The following is a 24,525-nucleotide window of genomic DNA, read 5'->3' on the forward strand; positions in this document are numbered from 1 at the left end:
AGTAAATGCACATCTTATTATGTTTTCCATTAAATTAACTGTGTTGCAAAAGTGTGCATAACAGGTGTAGATCTACAATACCTGTTATGTGAAAATAGGAAACTTTTCAAACGACAAAAATCTGGTGCTAACAAAACTTTTCTGCTTTTTTTCTCTCATTAAACAAATCAGAACAGTTTGAAAGTTATTTTAAAAGGAATTTTGCCAAAAAATAATTGTAGTGTGAAGAGTGTAATGTGGTGACAATTCTGGGGGTGAATGTCCCTGTAGTTTTTTGTTTGTTATTTCGTCAATTTGACTTGGCGGCTCACAATAAACTGAAAAAAGTGACACCAGACTCTAAATTAGTGCTGATAATATAAAACACTTATGATATATGTATAAATAAGCTCATATATAATTGTTTACAGCAGTATTTTAACCAACATCTTCCTATTTTGTTTGTGTTTTCGCATGCCCATCTCTAACTATTTTTTTAAAGCGAACTCCTAAAGATTCCCGCAGCACGTGAAGGCAACATCCCTTCTCCTCTCCATTGTGGCGTAAGATTTCAGCCTTGGCGCTTCCAGGAGGTCCATCCTGGTCTATTTATTGTTTAAATAAATAAAAAAAAGCAGTCCCTATCTGTGTCCTGTTGAAATGTGGATATATTGACGCACGACCTCTGCAGATTCAGCAACTCTGTCCAAAGAACGGTGATTAAATCAGCAGAAATTCTCCAGACAGTAGCGAAATCAAGGGTCAACTTTAGAAATCTTTCAGAGTTGTTATTTCTATTCTTCATTTGGATGATGTTACTGTATTAAATTGAAAAATCTGACATTTGACTGTTTTCTATGTTTAAAATCGTGGAATCTCCAGTTATTTGTTTTTATTAAATATTAGGGGGGCCGGGGGAAACGCATTAAAATCTTTTAGATTTAAATGAATATTTTAAAACACCCAAAATGGGAACCATCTTCGTGCTGCATGCTTATGCAGTATGCATGCTGTTATGCAATATGCATCCTAAAGTAACCTTGTGCAGGAGGGCAAGCTTAAAATAACAGTCTACCGCCCCCTGCTGTTTAACAAAGGTACTGCCATGGGGGGAACTACTTTTTAATTTCACGATTGTTGTAAACTTTCTTTGTTCAATGTTTCAGAGTTCCCAGTCATTTTTCACTGTAATGTCAGCTGAGTGAACGTAAAAACAAAAATATTACAATAACCGTAAAAAGGCCGTTTCTACCATCAGATGAACGGATGAATTTTCAGATTTTGAGTCATTCTGAAGTGGTGAAGATGTTTCCATTATGTGCGAATAAAAATAGTCAAAGACACACAGAAAAAGCCTCACTATATTAAGAATTTGATTTTATGAACATGAATACGTGTCGTTACAAAGAGGTTAATACATGAAACTCACTTTTTTGTTCTTTTTGGCAAAATAAAAGAAATAACCTTTACCTCAATTAAAAGAAACAAAAAGCATTTTGGTCCAGTAAAATGAATCTGTGAACTTTTTATACATATTTTATGTCTCTTAATTAATTTTTTTTCTTTTCTGAAATCTGCTTTTACATTCAGTAGCATCTCCTTTTAGCCCTATAAGCGCATGCAGCCTGAGTGAAAAACACTGATAATCACTGATCGATACTTTGACCAGGAATTTAAAAAACAAAAAAAAAGAAGTGAGAAATGCAAACATGTTCCACACACACACGCGAGCGCGCATTTACACACACACTCGTCTTTTCTTGAGACGCTGGTTCGCGTGCATCAAGAGGTTGTTAAGGCTGTTCAAAATTATTTGCAGGGCATTTCTCTGTCCCACCAGCTGAGATTTAAAGATTTTAAAGCAGAGGATGTTCTTACCAGTGGGCTGTTTTTGCAGGGGTGTGCGTTTCTTTTATATATATATATATATATATATATATATATATATATATATATATATATATATATATATATATATATATATTTTATTTTTATTTTTTTTGCACTTATACGCAGGAGATGAAAGCACAATAGCAGCAACAGCAGCAACATGTGTGTGTGTGTGACATAGTTTGTGGGTAAAATTAAAGAGGCATTGTTCACTCGTGACTCCCACAGAGCCCTGAGGTGGCATCTACTGTCACAGAAAAACACCCTATGACACACACACATATACACACACACACACGCACACACATACAACTTCCTTGTTACATTCACACCCTTTTCTGTTATTTTTCTTTCCTCCACAAACACGTAAACACAGACACAGAGGAGAGAAGGAGGCAGGGAGGGCGCGATGGAGGAGGGTCCGACCCTCCCTGACCGGGTGGAAATACTCCAGAGGCTTTGAAATGGCAGCGGCTCCTCAAGTTCACTCCTCCCTCGGTTCCCAGCGAAGTGAGGAGAGGCGTGGGATGAGGAGATGGAGAAGAGGAGGGGGGTTGTCAGATGAAGGGATTTTTCGACGTCCCCCGACTGGGGTAAACATTCCCCTGCAGAACGAGAGGGGCAGAGTGAGAAACACCTCCGCAAGCCGCATTCCCCACTGGCTGCCCGGGCAGCGAACTCACCGTGAACGGGTTCACAGACATGGGCCGGGGGACTTTGGGCTGAGAGTCAGGCTCGGGGAACGAGGCGAAACCTGCAGCAGGAGACAGAAACATGATGGGTGAAACCAGACCCAAACAGGAACTGGATCCAGATACAATAAAAAATAAAAAAAAACAACAAAACAAAAACAATGCCGCTCCAACTTTAAAAAATCTGTTAGTTAGTCACAAGAAATTAAAGTAAGTTGATTGAACTTTACAACTTAATAAATTAACTTTGATTACCTTAATTTGACCAATTAACACAGCTTTTTTTTTAAAGTTTGAGCTGAATCTTTTTTCAGTGCACTGGCTTCCTGACCTGCTGACCTCTGGGTACCGGTTAGTAAATGACAAAATACTGAATGGACCGTATTCTGGTCTGGTCTGCAGTAAAAACCACAAACTTAGATGTTTTTATTGGGGTTTTATGAGACAAACAAGTCCATTTTGATCATTTATTATTGTTTTTTAATTAATGTTTAGTAAATGTCTCTCATTCCCCTAATGGACGAAACTTGAATGAAAACAACTTTAAATCTGTCAAGGGTATGAATAATTTTGAGCGGCATAAATGTACATATTATTGAATAACTAATGAGCTCATTGTGTTTTTCTTCTCTTTATTATTCATTAGACTGAGGAAATACATTGTTTCCCCCTCAACTCTGAGCCATTCAAGGAAACAAAAACATATTTTAAGACCTTTTCTTTACAAAGTTTGTTTTTATGACAAAACAACAATATTTCCCTGATTAAAGGTTTTATTTCATAGTCCTCTCTGCACATAAGACCTGATACTACAGCAAATAAAGCAAATTCTCACCGTTGGTTTCTTGATTGGTGACTGACTCGTGGTGAAATGCATTCTGGGTGGCAGGAGCCGGGAAGGAAGCAGACGGAGGGAAAACGGAGGTGGGCGAAGTGACAAACGCGCTGGAGTCACCTGGAGGGGAGAAATCAGAGGGAGAAGACATCATTACTCAGGTGAAGAGGAGGCGGCACAGATCTGCTTTCACTTTTCATTTCTACGTTGAACAAAGAAGCAAGAGGAGCGTGGAGACGCCAAAGTAACGCCTTACTGGGTTACTGGTGCGGACGACGTAGACATGTCTCGCTATTCTGTCTGTTTTATTATAATATTTCAATAAAAACTTAAAAATCTGATTATGGTTGATACCAAAAAAAGAAAAATCTGGATCTTAATTGCGTCATAGGGACAACGGCATGCAGTGAGAGGTGGGTAGAGTACCCAAAACCCAAGAGAAGCACTACTTCAACATATTTTCACTCAAGTAAAAGTAAAAAGTAGCCGTCCAAGAAATAACTTATGAAACTTTAACAAAAACTGCATGTGTGTGTTTATGTGTGTGTGTGGTGAATCTTTTCTTAAAACAAGCTTATTCTTCACTCAGTGAAGTTTCTCACATCCAGAGTAGCATAATAAAGAGTAAGTAAAGCGTAGAAAAATATTCCTAAAAGTACATTTTTCCAAAGAAATACAGTGTTACTAGTTACAATCCAACTCTGCCTACAGTAGAGGGACGTTTTAAAGCAGCTCTCGTTTCTTACTGTTTGCCTCCAGGCAGCCAGACTCTGAACTCTGAGTGCTTTCTTACTGACAAAATGTGAAAAAAATAAAAAAAATCTCAAAGCTCCTGCAAGGCATGAGGCTTACCTCCGGAGGCGCTGCTGAAGGGGTTACTGGGGGAGAGGGCAACAGGCTGCTGGGAAGCCGACCCGGCGCTGGAGCTGAATGGGTTTGGGAAATCTGAGACACACAAGGAGAAACGGGGAGTGGGGAGATAATTCACCATGCGTCGGGTTAACAGGGCAAATTCCTGCCTATTCAGATTGACTCTAAGTCTCAGCGTGATGAGTGGTGGAGTTGGACGCCTCCTTTAGGACGAAAGGGGATGGATGTAAATGCAGCGCGGGGGCTGGATCGAGGCGGCCTGTGCTCTGTACTCACTTCCAAAACTTTGGGAGCTGGATACAGCATCGACTCCAGGGGAGCTGGGAGTGGAAGAGCAGAAGAAGATTTAAAAAAAAACAATCAAACAAAAAAACCCTCATGAATCGATCCAAGTCTGAAATAAAAGCTTCTTTTCTCTTCATACCTGGCAGGAGTGGAGCTGGATGACAGCCTGCTGCCAAAGATAGCGTTGTACTGCGGAGGGCCACTAGGTTGAGCTGCAAGCAAGCATTTCACAGAGGGAAAAAAAAACAAAAACGTCATGATATGACCTCAGGCCCGTCATTAACCCTGTTCTAAAAGATCAAGTACTACTATCACCTTAAAACATGAGTAAAACTCTGATAAAGGGCTCAAACTGTTGTGCTGCAGTGTGTAACTCATTGGGGGGAAACAAAAATTAACCGAGTCAGAAAAAAATAATAATATTCTGAGTTTTGGCTTGATAAGGATCAAAGAGAGCTGAAGCAGAAAATCAATAAAGAGCTCTTCCTGCCAGACAGAGAAGGCTGTGATGAAGCTGGAAAACAACAACGGCAACAACAGCAAGGCTTCTTGCGGAAAGCCCCAGGGCTCGTCACATGCGTTACGTCCATTAAAGCAGCCGGCTCGGTATTTAGACAAACACGGCCGATCGCTCTAAAACGAGTCAACAGGGTCCTTTGAACCCGACTGCGCAGAATCTGGAGTAAATGCAATGAGCATAATTCAGCTGCTGCGAGTCTTGGCATTTGGAGAGTAACGGTGTTACGCAACTACGCTGAGCTGGCCATCAAAATCTGGATCACACGCTCTCCTTACACTGCCTCTGTGTAAGAGTCAAAACCCAGAATGTTACTACAGCTACAGTACCGGGGGAAGAAGCGTTTTCTTGTTTCTTAACTTATTTCATTTCTTCTCCCAATTGGTAGATAGGCCTGGCACAATAAACAATAAATCAATTAAATCACATGATCAAGTAAAAGAAGCTAGGTAATTTTCTTTTGCTTGATTTATCGTTTTTCTCTTTTGACCAAAAACTGAATGACAAAAGTTTTCAGTCTGGTGTTTTGGTCTCAAGTATCCCTTTTTTTTTTTTTTTTTTTTGTAAAGATAATCTTTATGATTTCTTCATAATAGTATTCATCATTTATTTTATTGATGTTTCTGTTCTTTGAGAATGTGTTCTTGCATGTTATGCCATTATTCCTATTATATTACTTGAAAAGTTCTGGGACAATTTATCATCCAGCAAAATTTGTTATCGTGACAGACCTGTTGGTAGAAACACAAAGACACGATCACCACTTTATAGACACAAATCAATCCAGAAAAGAAAATAGGCAGAGCAAAAGATAAACAAATGTTTCATGTTGTCTCCATCTTATGTTTTTCTCCTTTTAAAAAAAACTAGATAATTTGCAGTTGATTTAGGAGCATTTTCATACTTTAAGTAGCTCCTTATTTACTTCAAATAAAATTGGATGTACATTTTCTGGCATATCTCTACCACTTCTCCCAGAGTTAAATAAAAATATCCATCTGTAGATTAACAGCAAATGTCTTTATCCCCCCCATTCTGTTTATTCAATTCAGAAAACTTTATTGATCCCAAAGGGAAGTTAAATTAAACAACCATGGCCGCCTCTCATTCCATTCCCTAACAGTCGGTTCACGTTGTACCGTCCGTCTTTTCGTTTTTCTTTTCTTCCCTGATGCCAAAAGAACATTACACAGATTTCCAACTTAAAGGATACAAACCTCCTTTAAGTTGTGGAGGTTTGTGTCCTAGATACATTATCTTAAAATCACCAGGAATGAGGGTTTTGAAAGTGAGTTGATTTACTTTATTAACATCTTTCCAGTCATTCAGAACCTTCGGACAACCCCCCAAAATTGTTTCTATTTCCATTAGACCTGGATGTTAGACTTTTACTAATAATTCAAGAGTGTGCAGGAAATCCTGCTAGATAAAGGATTTATATTTGTCCTCAAATGAGCCAGAATCCTTAGCATTCCTTTAATGAAGTGGCTTCCCAGGCTGTTAGAGGATCACCCAAAGGATCACCCAAAATGCTTCTTTGGACTTTGACCTCTTCATCAAAGTTTAACTACGATCCGTTTCTGTTTAATTGGCCTTTCGAAAGATTACGAGTGACAAACATTGGATACCTGCAGCTGAAGGTGTTTCAGAAAAGACGCTGTCCAGCTGCGACACGGCAGCGTACTTGTCCCGGTTGCTGGAAGCGCTGACCTGTGGCGTCGTCTGGCTGACGCCGACCGGCTGCTGCTGCGGCTGGGACAGAGACTGTGGGAGGGACTGCTGCTGAGGATGGTTCAGACCGCCGAAATCCACGCTTAGAGACTTTGGGAAGGCTCTGAAGGGCCCTGTGACTCCTGAGACTGACACTGTACGACCTGAGGGAGAGAAAACAACAGCTAATGACGATGAACTACGACCTTTGGAGCTCTAAAAACCTGCTTTGTGGACAATAGACTGACTGTGGTAATATTTCAAAACTAGACACCAATATGACTTCTAGAAAGTTTTGCATTAGCAACACGTACACAGTCTATAAAAATATAGACTTCATGAATTGTCAGAAAATATAAGTACACCCCTGCAGCTTTAATTGGAAGCAGGAGTTGGACATGCTTCCTGATCTGCGGTGAACACATGTGGTTCAACATGTCAGGTTCTATGTTTTTTGGTGTATTTATTTCTAGTTTCCTGTGTGTCTGAGTCTCTGTGTTGTCCTGTCTCCACTTGATTAGTCCCCAGGTGTGTCTCGTTCCCTGATTACCCTCTGTGTATTTAGTGTCACCTGTGTGTCTGTGTCTTCGTCGGGTCCTACGTCTAGGTACGTCTCTTCACGTCTGTTGTCAGTCCACTCATATAACCTGTTGCTACCGGCGTTTGAGCCTGGAGCCAGCTCAGCCGTGCTGCCTGTGTTCGTGGACATTTTGGACTATTTCTTGTCACCATTAAACCATCATTTAACCGTACCTGGGTCTCTAGTGTCTACCTCACCACCTCATACACCGCAAATCATGACACAACACAATGCCAGAGTGGAAAAAGAAAATAGCATCACAACTTCGGTTTGCAAAGTTTTGTCTCAATTAGCCACAAGATTTCTGAAGATTGTGCTTTGAGCAGGTCAGAACAAAATAGAAATGTTTGGCTGTAATGTAAAAGAATGTGGTCCTGCAATGGTCTAATCAAAGTCCAGACTGCAGCCTAATTGAGATGTAGAGACATTAATATCTGCAAAAGCCAAGGAAGCATGGGGTGTACTTAGTCTTTCACACGTTTTTCCATTTTTGTCTGTATTTGGAAGTTGGGTTTTAAGAACTGCTTAAGAACTGTGCTACTTTTATACAAGAAGACCAAATTGCAATACGTTGTTTTGGCTGCTGTTTTTCTGAAATAATTCACCTTTTAAAACCCTGCGGCTTTCTTTTATATATCTTTCTTTTAACTGATGCGCTCTCGGCTCGTTGTACATGAACGTCAAGCAGAGAAAAACAATCTCACGCCAAGCTGACATTTTCATGCTCTGAAGATAATCGGTGGCAGCGTTAGCTTTGTGCATGAGGAATGCGGAATAAAACATCTATCAGTTTTAAGCTTTACACTTTAAAAAAAGAGAGAAAAGCACAGCAGAAAGGGCGATGAGATCTTTAAAAGCAACAGTTAGAGCCTAAGAATAACCTCCATGTAGTGAGCAGCAGCTAGCTGCAAAGCATGCTGGGTATCAGCTTCTGCTAGCATGGAGACGAAAAGGTGAATCCATCCTCCCCCCTGTCAGCTGATGAGCCAGAGACAGAGACCAGACTTGACCTGATTCAGATAATCCACTGATTCAAGGCATGCATCAGCCATGCCGCATGTTTCTGGGCTCCGATGTCATTTGCGAAGCGCGTTTGTGAAGCGTCGGCTAGGCCCTATCTCTGCAGGCATAGCCGAACTTCTAAGAATACTTGTTTGGAATGGGATTACAGCTGTGCTCCACATAGCTTTCGAGAGCTCCAGCAGCAGCGCGGTGCGAAATATCAGCGGCCTTGTGCTGACGAAGGCCGCAGCAGCGGGAGGCGCGGCCCAAAAATAGCCCTGCTTTAAGCTCGTTCTATTCCCTCTGAGTAAATGTGTCTCCTTGACCCTCCCAGGCCTCAGATCTCAGCTTTGAAGTGGCAAACCTGACTGATGAAGAAAATTACTGACCCCAATTTCAGTAGGTGATGCCTGTCTGCAGTGATTTAGATGGGTGAAAGCAGTGAGGAGATTTTGCTCATCTGCTGTAACATACAGCGCCTTTTAAACATATTTATAATGTTGTATTAACAAACTTTTTGAAGTTTGTTAATACAACAACAAACTGCAATATAATGTAATGGAACAACACAAGATGAATAATTATGAAGTAAAATAGTACACAGTTTTCAAATTTATCTCACAACACAATCTGGAAAGTGTGGCGTGCATTTGTATTCTACGACGGCGTATCGGTGCCATTGTAGATAGATAGGAAAATTTTGCCAAAAAACAAGTACAATTCTGAGCTCCAGAAGTTTAAAATTTGCAGATAAAACTCAGTAATTGTTAGATGAATCTTTGAAAATTTCTAGAAAAAAAGAGGAAATTTTCAAGCTCCAAAAGTGAAATATTTGTGAGAAAATTATAGAAATTTAGATTTTTTTTTCTAGCAAATTTTTGACATTTCAAGCTCAGAAATTTCCACGTTTTTCTGGAAAATCCTAAGATTAGTGTTTTTAGTGGAAATTACTCCTCTTTTGCTCTGTCTACAATGACCCTGGTATGCAATTGTAGTATGTTGCTCCCGTTACACTGATGTGCCAAAAAAAAAAAAAAAATCATTTGGATCCAATTTGCTGCCCTAATTGCAGAATTATTTAGTGGAGTCTTGGAGTCTGAATACTAACTCCAATATTTTCAATCATAATAGATTTTGAAAACCATGTGTCATTTTCCTTCTACTTTCCAATTAACCACAACTTTGTATACATTAAAGTGTGTAATAAAAAAAAATGCAGTTTGTTGTAAATCTACATGCGTGTAAGGCGCGGCCAGTACATCCACAGATAAGGCATCTATTATAAATGATACACACAGGAAGTACTTATCGATTCCAGCCACTCAGCACAAACTCAAGAAGCAATGAGTCTTACCTAAAGTGAAGTGGTTTTTGAACGAGCTACTGGCTACGAGGTTGAAGGAAAGAGCAGAGAAACATCAGATAGACACAGAGAGAGAGAAGAAAAAGGAAAACGTCACTCATGTCAGATCACCATATCGTTCCTGCTGCTTCCGGTCGACAGCTGAGCAGCCTGCTTGGTTTTAAGATTCATGAAAAGCAAACCCAGTGATGAAACAACATAAATCAGAGCGAATACACAAGGAAGATTTGTGGCGCCGACATCATAGCTGTGTTCAAAATGTTCACTCATTTGCTGTGTTACGCTAAGCAGCTGTTTTTGAATCTTTAACAATACTCAGTCCAGAAAACCCCTCGTAGCTTGAAATGTTATCATGGCACAGACTGTAAATTTCACAATACAATTTTCAACGTTACACTTTTCCATTAGGCCACCGCATCAACAAAAGTTTTATTTCTGGGTTCAGCCATCAGAGAATTAAACATGTTTAATACCCAACATACTTTTTTTTTCAGATCAGTTCTTAAAGACACAAAAGTTTGTCTCGTCATTCATGTTGTAATTTACAACTTGTTTTTACATGTTTACAGTTTAGGCTGAAGATCACAGATCTGCCTTTGGTATGCACTTAAAAAAATCTCAAAAATCTTCTGGCTCTGGAAGAGCTGCCTAACAAGTGCCAAGGGAGCTGCCTAAGTGTGCCTGGGCATTTAAAAAAAAAAAAAACTAAACAAAACCACTATCTAGCTGTGAAATCTTTGCATTAGCATGCTAACAGTAGCATTAGCAGACATGCTAATATTAATTTTGTCGACTTTACAAAATATAAACAGGTTTACTGTCTAGAGAGATAATTTTTCAAAGTGTGAAACATGGCAACCTTCTTCTTCTTTTTAATGGTGGTTGGCAAGCAACATATTGATGTGTATTACCGCCATCTACTGGTGTGGAGTGTAGACATACCTGTAGATGTGTGTCCTCACATCTACTGCTGTGGGATGCTACATATATATTACCCCACCCAAAACAAAACAAAACAAAAAAAATCTCTATATCCTTTTTGTCAATTTCTTCTTCTCAAGATATTTCAGTAAAGAATAAAAATATTAAGAAGTAGAAATTTTGTCCAAAATATGTTCTATACATGGCAACCTTAATTTTAATATTAGCATCTATTACACATGAATGCAAGGCTCGTCGATACTTGTTCCAGTTTCCAAAAGCAAGCAACATTGGTGTTAACACTAGCATTAGCTAACAGGCTAATGCTGGCATTAACGTGTTGGTAATTTAAAGAGGTATAATTTGTAGATATATTTATATCTCCAAAAGTATACTATGTAGAGATAATATTCTTATTTATATTTCATAAACTACATAAATTAAAGACAATGCACTTACTTTAGTATTTGAAAGGTGGCAACACTTAATATTAGCATTCGATTATGGGGATAAGAGTAGAGTTGGCAGTTTTATATGAATGGCTCTGCTAAAGTACAGCTTTAAATTGCATAAAAACCTATTGTTAAAATGCACAGGAGCTTGTGGTTTTATTATGACAAATTGTGAAAAAAGCTCAAGATAAATGAGTACTTTTATAAGGGATTGTATAATGTGTGAATGAACATTTCAAGCACGGCTTGTCTATATTTTCACATTTCAATTACAAAGATGAAAAACCACACTTCACAAATATTTAACATATTTAAACACTGATGTAGGGGAGACGATCTCAGTTATGAATAAAACAATAAAGGTGAATAGTTTTTTCTAATAGCATGAGGTGTTCTCCTTCACTTTCAAAGCCTGAACAAACCGCCTTACATTGATCTATGTTTTTCTAAAGCAGAGGGAGGCCAAAGTACCTGAGGGTCTTGGGAGGGCGGGGAACGAGGGGCCGTGGCTCTGACCGCCCAGTGCTGACGACAGGGATCCCGGTCGCTGTCTTTCTATGCCACACAGTGTGGAGTCTGGATCACAAGAACAAACAAACACATGTGATAAAACCTAATACCACAAACAAGAAAGAAAAGAAATCCTCAACCTCTGACCTTCCGCATGTCAGCGGGCGAGATGGTGGGAGCGCGGTCCCATGATGGCAGCTGTGACTGAGACTGGTGGAAAAAAGACAAACGGAAAGAGGAGTTAAAAATGGAAAAGGCAGACGGGGTGAGTCTGTTTCATCGATTCTCAATAATTCATAAGCCTAGCCTTTGATGTGAAGGCTACCTGGCCCTCCGACTGCCCAACCTACCAGCCTCTCTGCTGCAGCACTGAACTGAATTCAGGTCATCTCTTCACCTGCTGTTCTCCTTTCTTTTTTTGGTCTCTCTGAATATCCTGACTCCTTTCATTTCCTCTTTTTCATGCAGTTTTTTCTTCTGCTCTCACTTTATTTTCCTTCTTTTATTCATTCTCCATTAGCGTCTCCATCCACTTAATGTATCTCTTGCTTCTTACCAGTGGCCTCGTAGATCTGGCATTAGGTGGCAAGTTATGGGAGGGGCCCTGGTTCAATAATGGACCATGGGAAGAGGGCACAGCTTGGACGCCGGGACTCCAGGGGCCTTCCACGTCCCTCCGGTTTTTGCTTTTGGAAAAATGCCTGTAAAAAGACAGGGAGAACCAGGCTTACAGTATGTTTTGTTACAGCCTAATATTAAGGGGGCTTGTTATGAAAAATTCACATTTTGAACGTTTTTGTGCTTCCATTTCAGTCTCAACTGCTTCTTAAAAACAGACCAAGCAATTAAAAAAGTAAGTTTTTTGGTGTCTGGAAAATTAGATGTTTTAGAAACCCAGTTGGGCTTTTTGCCGCTGACCTCCGCATGAGCGAAATGCGGCTTTCTTACTTCCTCTTTGAGTTACCATGGCAGCTAGGAAAGACAAAATCGTATTTCAGAAGCAAATAAAGCATTACTATGCACACTGTTGTCTTACAAATATTATGGGTTTTTAAGTTTTCATGGATTTCCAAAATATTCGTCCCTACCAGTTAAAGCTACTTCTGTATATATAACTTCTGTATCCAGCCTGAAAAAGCGAGTGTATTGGAATGAGTGAGCAGACAGACAGTCGAGAAACCCATCCGCCTGTGCACACTGCTGAAAACACCATCCTATTTGACCTCTTCACAAAAAACATGCAAAAGTAACAAAACAAATAGCATGGAGACCTTAAGGAACACGGCCACATTTTTCTAAAAGCAGCAACTCTGAACCTGAAAAGTCAACTAAACTAGAACTCTGATACCAGAGCTGCCCTACTTTTAAGCTATGGGGCTTGTTGTGCTTCCTCATGCTGTGGAAGCAAAAAGCCCGAACCGTAATCTCCCCCGGTACTCTGTTTGTCACTAAGGACAATAAACATAAGTACGAAAAAAGGTTAAAAAAAAACAAACAAAAAAACAGTCATTTATGTAAGAAAAATGTCCAAGAATATTACCTACTAGCATAAGCTAAAGTTAATGTTAGCCACAAAGTTTAAAGAAAGTAAAACTCACCATCGTGTCTGTGAATGTATGAAGAGGTGTACATCTTAAAACCGTTCTCCAACTTACTTGTTGAGGCTTTGGATCATGTATCATTAATTGTTACCTTGGGCTAGAACTGCAAATGACAGAAAGGGACAGAGCCACTTTTCCCCGAACTCGGAAGCTGACGTGCAAAGAGCCCAACCAAGCAAGTACACCTGCGCCGTTGCCTGGCAACCCGCGCCAGGCCCAGCCTGTTAGCTAGCAACCCTGTTGATGAGTTGTTTGGGATGTTCAACGGCTTCTCGAAAAAAAAAGAGTTTTGTTGTTGACTTGTTATCCAGAAACCACTTGCTGCATTCTTGTTAGTTGGGCCAGAGGCTTTTCTTCTGGTTTTCAAAGATGTACTGTTATATAATTGCGCAACTCTTTGACGCCATTTTGTGCGAGAGTTGGGGGGACGTGGCCAGAAGCAGCTAATTTGACTTAAAGTGACAAAGACACACTAAAATGTCTCCTTCTGAAATGAGCTTATAATAGGCAGAACTGGGGGAACTAAAATCTCATGGACCTTACCAGAGGGGCCGCTTTTCATTGGCTGATGCTCATTCTACGTGGTCACGTGGGTGGCAGTCTCACAAACACGAAGCTGTTAGCTGGCAGTACGCATAATAGCAGTTCTGATACAACTTCTACACCTTGAAGCCTGTCTGCTACACAGTCTTACGTTAGCTAAACAGATCAATATGCAACGTGTACTGTATCTGACACACACTAAAGATTTTATTTTAGCAGAAAACGCTTTGGACTAAACTGTTACTCGTGTTAGCCACTCTAGCACAAAGTACAGCTGGTCAATCAACCATCGCTGTGTTCAGGGAAGCGCTGATTAATAATCCAGAAATAAATATCAAGCCTGGAAACTTGATATCGTAACGGACTGGATGTTATGTTTTTAACGTAACGTTTCCTTGGGCGCAGGCGGTTGATACGGTAACAAGTGTGCTTAAACTACAAAGAGAGACAGACTAAAAAGGTACGAATGGTTTTGAGTTGATCACCTGTTCGGGTTATTTTACCTTTGTTTACATTTGCTGTGGCTCATTACAGCCGCTGTAGTTTCTAAACGTTGGACCAATTACCCTGTTTGTTTGTGACTATACATCATTCATAACAAACATCAAAAAGAACAAATAGATTTCATAAAATTTTAACAAACAAATGGCTTCTTTACCGTAACGGAGCTCTTTGGTTCCTCTTATCAGTCTGTAGCTTCTCATATTGAGGTCATCAAACCAAATTTCAGATCTACCATAACTGACCGACTGACACCTGCTAACCTCAGGTTTGCAACCAGCTTGTGACTGAGAAACCAGTAACCTCCTCCCAGATGATGACATGAACTTGTTATATACTCTGTCCATTTTAGTAGCTGATATATTGTGAAAATCCGGTAGAAATAATGCACTAATGGAGTCATGTTTACATAGAAACAATGCGCTACGAGGCTTTGCTTGTGAGACTTGCGGTCACGTGGGTCGGTTGTGGGCGGAGCTTGGTAAGGTCCATTGTCTCTATGAACTATTTTGTGCAAAAAAGACATAATGAGCATGTTTTGTATTGCTCTATCCTAATATGTTCAAAGAAGCATAGCAGGTCACCTTCAAGATTTAGAAGAACCAATTGGTAAAACAGAAAAAGGAAGGAGTGTGCAGCCATGCTACATAGACCTTCTATGCAGGAAATATGAGTGAACTCTGGGGATGTAAACACGGCATGGTTATCTCCTCAGCCATCAAAACAGTCTCTCTACGGGAAACATTTTTTTGGGAATAGTAATCAACTGATATCTTGGAGTTAAGCAAAGCAACAACACAGTGTGTGTGTGGACACAACACAGTTTCTCCCATCGATAATGCAGATAGTTAACTGCCAGACCATCAAAACGAGTGCAGCTTTAGCTACTTGTATATATTGTTAGCTCTAGAAGCCATGTTTATTTCCTGTGGGTCTGAGCCAAATAAAGAAGAGAACCTTTGACAGATACTGCCGTTTGATCAGCAGATAGCGAAAGTATGTTTCCTGCCTTAAAAGCAAACATTTTTTTGTAGTTAAAAAAATGGATTAATGAAACAACCTATTTTAAGATTGAAACAAGGTATTTTAAAAGTTCTCACCATTTTTTCTTCTCGTATTTATCTTGAAGAAACTCTTTGAACTTCTGAGGATCCTTTAAGTCGGGGCAGCCATCGGCCTTTGGGTCAAACACACACAGCCAGGTTCTTCGACCAACCTGAACACACACACATTTTACATGTCGACAACATTAAAAAGAGGGCAGTGTTGATTTGAATTGGCTGAGGAGTATTGGTTGATTTCTAACTGCTGGGGTTTAAAATTAGGCCATAATCCTTATTCATTTCAGACATTTAATAAAAGAGATTTTTTACAAAAATAAGAAGACATTTATTTTTATTCCTCAGTGATTCATCTGGTGCAGGAGTCAGAGGGCAGCAAATAAACACCGCCTGTGAGTCATGAGTGGTTAGATCACTGAGAGGATGATGACGGGAGCAATCTTGACCCTCTGCACTTCAGCTTCGGTGCACATGAAGCTCGACTTGGAAACACACGCAGATCTGGGTTACCACCAAGCAGATCAGTGTGCAGCCATGCCTGATGTACTTCATTCATCGTCTGTGTCATGTAACCGATCCCCGAGGCTCCCACAGTCACACTGTGACGGACTCTCCATTCATTTTCATTACAATCCAGTGGAAAATGATCAACAACAATTATCCAAAATGACCTATTAAAGCGATTGTGGAATAAGCAGCAGATCAGCTGAAGGGTGGTAGTTGTCATAGCGATGTAACTGCAGATCAACAGACTGAATTTTACAGCTGATAAATATTTGACACTTTTATAATATGATAGCAACAGATCCAATAGAAAACAGAGAATAAATAATCAGAGATGAACTGATCAGGCTTTTCTCTGGCTGATCTCTGGCCAGCTTGAATCTCTAAAAATAAACTAAATGTCTGAGAATTTGATAAACATTTCCCCTACATTTCAGGTCCTAATTAATTTAATAGTACTCCGAACTGAGAGGTAGTTAAATAAATGAACACTTTAAGAAATTAGCCAGGCTGTTGTGCCCTTCGGCCTAATCTTATTTTAATAGTAATTCACGTTGGGGAACCAGTGAGCGGCCCAGTGTTGCTGTGGGTGTTCAAAAAGGAAAAATTGTGTAACTGTACAGCTTCCTGTCAATCAAACAGAAACTGCCAGATCTGAACGAATGCTCTGCAATGAACGACCGGTCATCTGGGGTCTCACTGCGTGTGTAATGGAGCAGCTCTGACAACACAGTGCTATATATATATATGTATATACATATATATACATATATATAACATAACACTTTATATGTATATATAGTATTATGTTATTGGTATTAATATACTAATAATAGTATATTAATAATAATATTATTATTGTTATTACTATTATAAACAGGTTAAAAGTTAAAATTTTCTTCCATTATCAATTTATTATCTAATTTGCACTAAATCTTTTTGGACTGATGGAAGAAGCCGGAGCACCAGAGAGAACCTGAAACAAACAATCACCAAAGGAGATGATTGTTGATTTCAGGAGGAACAGGATTAGATCAAAGTCTGTTTCCATCATGGGAGAAGAAGGTGAGGAATATAAACAACTCTGTGTTCATCTGGACTGGAGAGCCAACAGTGAAGCATCTATAAAATGCACAGAGGAGACGGGACTTCTGGAGGAAGTCTGATGCTGAGAGCATCATCTGTTGGGGCAGCATCAGACCCAGGGACCTAAAAAGGCTTATAAAGAAGGTTCTGTTCTGGTACTGTTCTGTGGAACCTCTGGAGATGGTAATGCAGAGACGGATTCTTCATAGGATCAAGAAAATTATGGACAATCTTGACCGTCTTCTTCACGAGGCTGTCTTGAGAGGGAAGAGCATCCGTCTTCAGTCAGAGGCTTCTTCAGGTTCAGTGTGGTACAGACTGCTTCAGGAGATCTTTCCTGTCGACACCCATTGCCATCTTCAATGGCTCTTTGAAAAATCTTGATGAGCTACAACATTTAATTTTGGGGGGGATTCAAGTATTTTTGAATTTGAACTGAAAAATTACAACTGATAAATACTTTTTACCATTTGAAATTAAATTTAAAACCAAGTTCTCAGTATTTGATCACACAAATAAGCAATTACACAGATGGAATATATAAGAAATAAATATATGAACAAAATACCAAAGTAGATAAGCCAGGGAATGAAAAACCAAACCAAGCACAAACCAAAAAATATTAACAACAATGATTCCAATATGTTGTCGTCGTTTTGTTGAGAAAACACATTTTCTGTGTCCTGCATAATAATTCCTCCAGCCTCAAAAACGGTTTCGGTCTCATTTGCCGCAAGATCTTTTAACGAAACTTCTCCAGGCGGGAAAGTTTGTTCTTTTGGAAGATTGGACAGATCGCTCTCTGAGCCAGCGCTCTCTTCACTGATACTGTCTCCAAATGTCGTCTTCATCCAAGCAAAACTTGAGTTTTCACTCTCAACTTTCTCTTTTACCTTGGGAAGATCGGCCAAATCATTCCACCCCATTTGGACAGCGCTCTCTTCATTGCTGACATCTTTATATGCCATCGTTTTCAAAGCAGATGTTGAGTTTTCACTCTCAACTTTCTCTTTTACCTTGGGAAGATCGGCCAAATCATTCCATCCCATTTGGACAGCGCTCTCTTCATTGCTGTCATCTTGAAATGTCGTTGTCTTCAAAGCAGATGTTGAGTTTTCACATTCAACTTTCTCTTTTACCTTGGGAATATCGGCCAAATCATTCCATACCATTTGGTCAGTGCTCTCTTCATTGCTGTCATCTTGAAATGTTGTCTTCAAAGCAGATGTTGAGTTTTCACTCTCAACTTTCTCTTTAACCTTGGGAAGATCGGCCAAATCATTCCATATCATTTGGTCAGTGCTCTCTTCATTGATATCATCTTTATTTGCCATCGTCTTCAAAGCCGATGTTGAGGTTTCACTCTCAACTTTCTCCATTTTAAAGCAAACTTCCCCAGCCAGGGAAGGATCGACAAGAGAAGAATCAAAAATGTTGTTACCAGAGGAGCAAACTTCCCCAGCCGGGGAGGTTTGCTTCTCAGTCGCGGAAGAGTTGAAAAGAAAATCGTCAAAAATGTCATTACCAGAGGAGCAAACTTCCCCAGCCGGGGAGGTTTGCTTCTCAGTCGCGGAAGGGTTGAAAAGAAAATCGTCAAAAATGTCGTTACCAGAGGAGCAAACTTCCCCAGCCGGGGAGGTTTGCTTCTCAGTCGCGGAAGGGTTGAAAAGAAAATCGTCAAAACAATCATACCCAGAGGAGGTGCTCTCGTCCTGAGAGCTACCTTTGTCGTCTTCCTTACCAGGAAACAGTTTGTCACAAACTTTTCTCATTCCCGTTGTAACCAAGTATCCTACTCCAAAACCTAGGGGAAAAAACACGCCAACTAACATCTCTGCCATACTGAAAATTCTTGCAATAAAACAGTGCTGAGGTTTGAAGAGCTGGTTGGATATGAACTGATGTTTTGAAACACAAGCATTCATGACCTCAAATGTTCTTTGATCTAGAACAACATGTCATAGATGAGGTCATAGCTACAATGAGCTCACTGTAGTTCCAGGGGAATGTCTTGCTTCTGCTCATTGCTATGGAAACAATCAGAACAGTTCTGCATGACCCAAACTATTAACCCTTTGCAACAACGTCACTTAATCATTTGAGGCGCCATGACGGACGTCGGAAGTGAGGAATGGGAGTATTGAACTGTGCGACTGAAATGGATTTCCAAAGTTGTTTGGAGTCGGTGTGTTTTTTTTTTTTTATTTAAAAAAATACATATTAATTTTTTATAATTGTTTTAATAAGCAGGACTGCAAGCATTTCTTCTGTGGTGAGCATTTTACTTGGTTTGTAGTTTTTATCATTGATGCACTGAACAGCGAGCGCCCAAAAATCACACCTCTAGCTACAACGAGCCAGCGGTCCGTATTATGAATGTATTATAAGCCTGACGGCCCACCAGGCTTATAATACACCAGCGAAACTCTGCTTTATGTGTATATATAGCAATTATTAACAAAGAAGAACCAGATTCACTAGTAGGGCAGGAAGACAAAAAGCATAAACAATCACTGAAGCTTTTCATTTGTAGCACAGTGAACTCTCGCTGTTCACAGACTTTTTGTTGCAGTTTTTTTTCACAGTGCATTGTGTTCTGCGTCCTGATTGGCTAAACAGTCTCCGCACTTCTTCTCTATACCGTAACGTGCCAATTACGTTACGGTCTTTAAATATACGTAATGCAGCTTGCCCAGAAGGAAAAAAGGAACAACTACAGATGAGACACCAGGAATGTTTCAGCTTACTACACCCTATATGTGTATAATAACTAACTAAAAATATATTAGTCCTTGTCTAACAGGTGTAAAGCAACATAAATTAATCTCTCTGTAATACGTAGATTATACCAAAAAAAAGCAATAATTGCTGTTCTGAAGGCAAATTCTTATTCACATTTTTCATAAGGTTCTCAGCTGGAGTTTCCTATTTAAGTTGGTTTTAGATTATTCCTACAATTATCCACAATCAATGGAACATGAGCTAGTTTTTCCCCCCTAGTCCTAGTTGATACGTGTCTTGTTTATAAGGGCAAATACAGTTCTTTGACACTTTTCGTACAACTAAAAACTGAGAATGACACAAAATGCTTAAAAAAACTTTAAAAACAAACAAATAAAAAAAATAAAAAAACACTTTAGGCCAGTGAAAACTTTTTACCTTTTATTTCCAATTTATTCATCTCAAGGCTGTTTTAAAAAAAAAATAAAAAAAAACTTTTGGGAAAATAAATAAAATTTCTGACTTCGACAGATTTATTTTATACAGCATCTGATTTTATATTAATTTCCACTGTAGTTGAAAATAATATTCAGAAAAAAGAGGAATCTGGTTTGCTGTTTGACCTGTAGGGTTAAGCTGCTTTTTGTTGGGTTTATTGTAAATATCGACATTGGATTTTTACAAGACTTTATTGTTTTGAAAAGTGGTAAAAATCCAGTCACCTGCTGAGCAATTAGTGCATTGCCAGTAAAAATAACTTGTTTTTCCATCATAAAAAACTGTGTGACTGGTTATTGTTTCAACAAATCCAATACAACATATTGGAATTAAGACAAACAAAAAAAAAGCATATTTTTAAAGAAAATTTCCATGGGATAAGACAACATTTTCTTTTGTATCTATACAGAGCTTGTGAGATTAGTTCAACTGATGACCTCATGCATCCTTTTATATTCTACATCAAATCTATTAAAATTGTTGTTGTTTTTTTTACCAAAACCTCTACTTACACTCTTTCCCTAATTAAATACCTGGCAACTAAGCCAACAACCTACTGGCTCCATCTGGCAACGAAACAAGAAGCAACTCAATTAGGAGCTGAAAAGACGGAGCGTCACTTACCTCATTGCCATGGTTCTGGAGGAATTCCACTTCCTGTTGGGAGAAAGTTGTCATGGAGATGGATTTGACTCTGTGGGGAGGGTTGAGGCCTCTCCTGGGATGTAGAGGAGAGATAGAAAAAGTAACAAAAATATATTCAGACATCAAGAAGGCAAACAGTGAGGATTTAAAGTGAGTCTGCATGTCTGAGGCAGCTGACAGGTGCATCTCAATAAATCAGTATGTTGTGAAAAAGTTTCTCTCTTTCAGTAATTCAATACGAAAAAGTGAAAAGTCAAACTGTTAGCGGATTATTAGAAATGACTGCTAAAGTCAAGAGGCAAAGTCAAAAGGTAAAAGAAGGTGACTGTTTAGAGAGTGCTGTAGCTGTTGATGGAAAGTTGAGTGGAAGGAAAAGGTGTGGTAGAAAAAGGGATGCACGAGTAAGGAAAGGATACATTTGTACTATTGAGCATATATATAATCCTCCTCTCAAGGCTGATCACCTTTTTTTTAACCACACTTTTTCCTTCCACTAAACTTTCCGTTAATACAGGGTTGGGCACTCCTGGTCCTCGAGGGCCGGTGTCCTGCAATTCTTAGATATCTCCCTGGTCCAACACACCTGAATCCAACAGCTGATTCACCTCCCTATTGCAGTCAGATTCTCCAGAGTCCTGCTAATGACCTCATTATTTGACTCAGGTGTGTTGAATTAGAGCTACATCTAAAAGTTGCAGGACACTGGCCCTCCAGGACCAGGAGTGCCCACCCCTGCGTTAATATGACAGCAATTAATCGATCCACGCCTTTTCCTTGAATTCAATAACTGAAACAAATTAACTTTTTTTTTAAACACAATTCACTCAGATGCACCTGTAGGCGTATAAATAGTAGGTGGGAGGAGAAATATCTGGCCCGTGACTGTGGATTTTTTGTGGGTGGGAACAGATTTGTTAAGGGAAAAGGTTTCCGGGTGTGTATGCGTGTGGGTGTGAGAAAGAAAGAGAGAGAGAGAGACAAGAGGGGACATCAATTTTCGGTAACCAGAGCCTCCTACTTTCTCCATGCTGGGGGACACAAAGTGGGACACTGCTGTGCAAGATTGCGCAATAACTAACAACCCGCCTTCCTGTGGAGTGCTGGGACTGATCATGCAGAACAAACTCTGATACTACACACACATTCACGCCCACATTTGGAGAGGATCCTGGAAAGAGAGAGGAGTGTATCAAACCTGCGGCATGACGGTATAAAAGCTGGAAAATGACCAACTAGCGGTCTGTCGTTTTATGAAGCTGCTGGGAGGACAGGCAGAGGGAGAGACAGAGGCAGACACTGCATAAATTAAAGTGCGCACACACACATCATCATCATCTTCATCATCATCATCATACAGGGCTGCTGCACCAACACCCGCCTGTTAATGTAGGGAGGGGGAAATATAAAATAATACCCGGCTCTGCACAGCCTGGGCGGTGCACGGTGCAATCTCAGGCCTGGTTAGTTTTACTCCACAGCTCCGTCTGCATCTGATAGGTCTAGATGTGCAGAAATGGCTCGGTTACTCACAGCATTCCGGAGCACGACGTGCAGACGAAGCTGCCCACCGTGATATCCGTGTATGTCACCCCGGGCTGGTTGCACTCGAAGCAGTGTTTGTTTACTCCAGACTGGGCCAGCTCTCGGACCTTGCGGGAGCAGATCTCCTGGTTGTCCCGGTGCTTTCGGTTCGACATGGTTGTATCTGGCCGGTGCCTGCAGACACAGGCTGGAAGCGGTACGAAAACACCTCCTGCTCCTCCCCCCTGGAGCCACTCCGATCACTGCACGGAGCGCCTCACGCCCCGCATTATGGAGAAGGCTTTCCTGCGGCTTCACCCCCGGACCAAGGCTACACACACACACGCACAAACACGCACACACCCCTACACGCAGGAGATGAGCGTTAAGTTGGACACACAAGTCACAAAATCACGCCGGAAGTACAACAGAGTCACTTCAGAATAAAATACGACAACAGGTGGCGCTTTCAAAACTGTGTTCCAGTATAAACGGTTTGCGTGTCAAAATATTTTAAAAATAATTTTTGAGTCTAGTAGTGATATTATCTAAATGGGGAAATTATCATGGCCACCTGTCGATCATTCTAGGGGTTTGTCAGCAACTGACCAATCGCTATTTGTCCAGAAGTGCATAAAGTCCACGGTCTCAACTGCTATTTGTCCATAAAGCAACATCCTTCAACATTGTCAGGGTTCGTCAATGCTAACGCCGTTCCGGCTTTAAGTATTTGAGGAAAATAATAGGAAATCATGGTCCGACAATGTCAGTGGGAAACATGCAACAGCTGTTAACCAGAGCGTGTAGAAGGAAAAATACAATTTATTACATTTCTAAAACCCTAAGGAGCCTGGAATGATGCAAGAAATGGATGAAGGCCTGCAGCCGACTTCCTGTCCAGTTGAATGAAAGTGTGATGGTGTGATCACTGCAACTGAAAGAAGGTATTGGGTAGTAAGCGTCCCATTTCTTGTCATAGGGACACTTATTGATAGTCAGATCTAAGATCAATAAGTGAAGGTTGTTATGCTTGATCTTATGTGTGTAAATTAAAATGATAGCTCTTTGGAAGCATTGAAATATGCTGCAGTGGTATTTCCATTTAAGCACCTTTTTAAAGTAATATTTATTTTTAAGAATTTTTCTGAAGATTTTAATAAGCCAGTATTATTTAAGTCATTACTCACCTGTTTTCACTTTCCACTGATCATTTCGAAATTATTTTTGCACTTAGAATTTCTTTTATTTTTATTATTTTATTCTTAATTTAATTTACTTTTATCTTTAATTTCAGTATCTTTGCACTTTGATGACACGTGTACTCTTGCCATAGACTTTATTCTTTGTAACGGACTTCAAATGGCAATGCCATACAAATAAATGTATCTTTATCTATTAGTTTGAAAATCCTGCCGGATGTGAAGTAAGATATTATGTCTGGCCTGTTTCTTGGATTTGCGCTTTGGGGAATCTCCTGTCAAAGACAAACAAGAACCTGTCCAGAGGCCAAGTTTTACTCCGGAATCAAAAAACAAGTCTTTTATCTGTGGGGGCGACCAGACTGTTTGCCCCGGCTGTTTGCGCTCTGAGTGCGTCACTTACGCACGCACACATGTTGGAATTGTTGGCGCTGCGTGACAGTTGACGCTGCCGCGCGCTCAAAAGTGTGTTCAGACGCCTCACTTAAGGAATTGAAGTTTTTTAGGTGGCCACGAGACCAACAAACATTATTTGGGTAAAAATAAAGGGTAAAAAAAATAAAAATCCTATAATGATTATAAATTATAGTATAACTTTGTTATACTATAATCCTCCATTAGTAAAGATTCATTCTGGACTAACAGTTTATTTTACATTTGTTTACAAATACCTTAGTAACAGAAGAACACACTACGCCCTTTCCGTGACGTTTGAGAAGAAATATGCGAGAGAGCTTTGTTTTTCCACAGAACACAATAAAATCCCTTTCATTGCCCTGACGAACCGTGAAGGCGTCACTAACATTTGATCTTCGACAGACAAGACTTCGAGAGAACAAGAACATCTGCTTACAAGAAGAAAACGTGGTGCAAGAAAAGCATTCGGACACTGTTTTCAGATTAGTCAAGTCCTGTAAAGCCTGCTAAGCTAGGCTGCGGTCAGCAGGGGGAGCCACACCAATGAGCTCGATATAGAAGCTCAAAAATGGATCAAACCCTCAGTCATATTATTGTTCCACAATTTATCACATTACAGTCA

The 24,525-nt window shown here is 39.9% G+C and overlaps 1 protein-coding gene across 1 annotated transcript; it reads right to left on the minus strand.

The window, feature by feature from the left end:
- Window positions 1-1,960: 1,960 nt before the first annotated feature.
- agfg2 (ArfGAP with FG repeats 2) lies at window positions 1,961-22,685 on the minus strand. Its single transcript, XM_044097647.1, has 14 exons — window positions 22,297-22,685; window positions 20,746-20,839; window positions 15,352-15,467; window positions 12,163-12,307; window positions 11,747-11,816; window positions 11,568-11,672; window positions 9,715-9,747; window positions 6,697-6,942; window positions 4,691-4,763; window positions 4,543-4,586; window positions 4,249-4,341; window positions 3,397-3,516; window positions 2,553-2,623; window positions 1,961-2,474 (listed from the first exon to the last, which is right to left on the minus strand). Exons 1-14 carry the CDS (start codon window positions 22,461-22,463, stop codon window positions 2,427-2,429), a joined length of 1,425 nt encoding a protein of 474 aa, XP_043953582.1. The 5' UTR covers window positions 22,464-22,685; the 3' UTR covers window positions 1,961-2,426.
- Window positions 22,686-24,525: the final 1,840 nt, after the last annotated feature.

This window comes from Gambusia affinis, linkage group LG18 (genome assembly GCF_019740435.1).
Source record: "Gambusia affinis linkage group LG18, SWU_Gaff_1.0, whole genome shotgun sequence".
Taxonomy (NCBI): domain Eukaryota; kingdom Metazoa; phylum Chordata; class Actinopteri; order Cyprinodontiformes; family Poeciliidae; genus Gambusia; species Gambusia affinis.

Bases quoted from the DNA above. Each gene is read 5' to 3' on its own strand.
- agfg2 (XM_044097647.1), bottom strand. From the start codon at position 22,463: ATGTCGAACCGAAAGCACCGGGACAACCAGGAGATCTGCTCCCGCAAG. The intron at 11,673-11,746 runs GTTGAGGATTTC...CTTGTGATCCAG, and splicing joins TGACATGCGGAAGGTCAGAG to ACTCCACACTGTGTGGCATA. The intron at 4,587-4,690 runs GTATGAAGAGAA...TTCCACTCCCAG, and splicing joins TCCAGCTCCACTCCTGCCAG to CTCCCCTGGAGTCGATGCTG.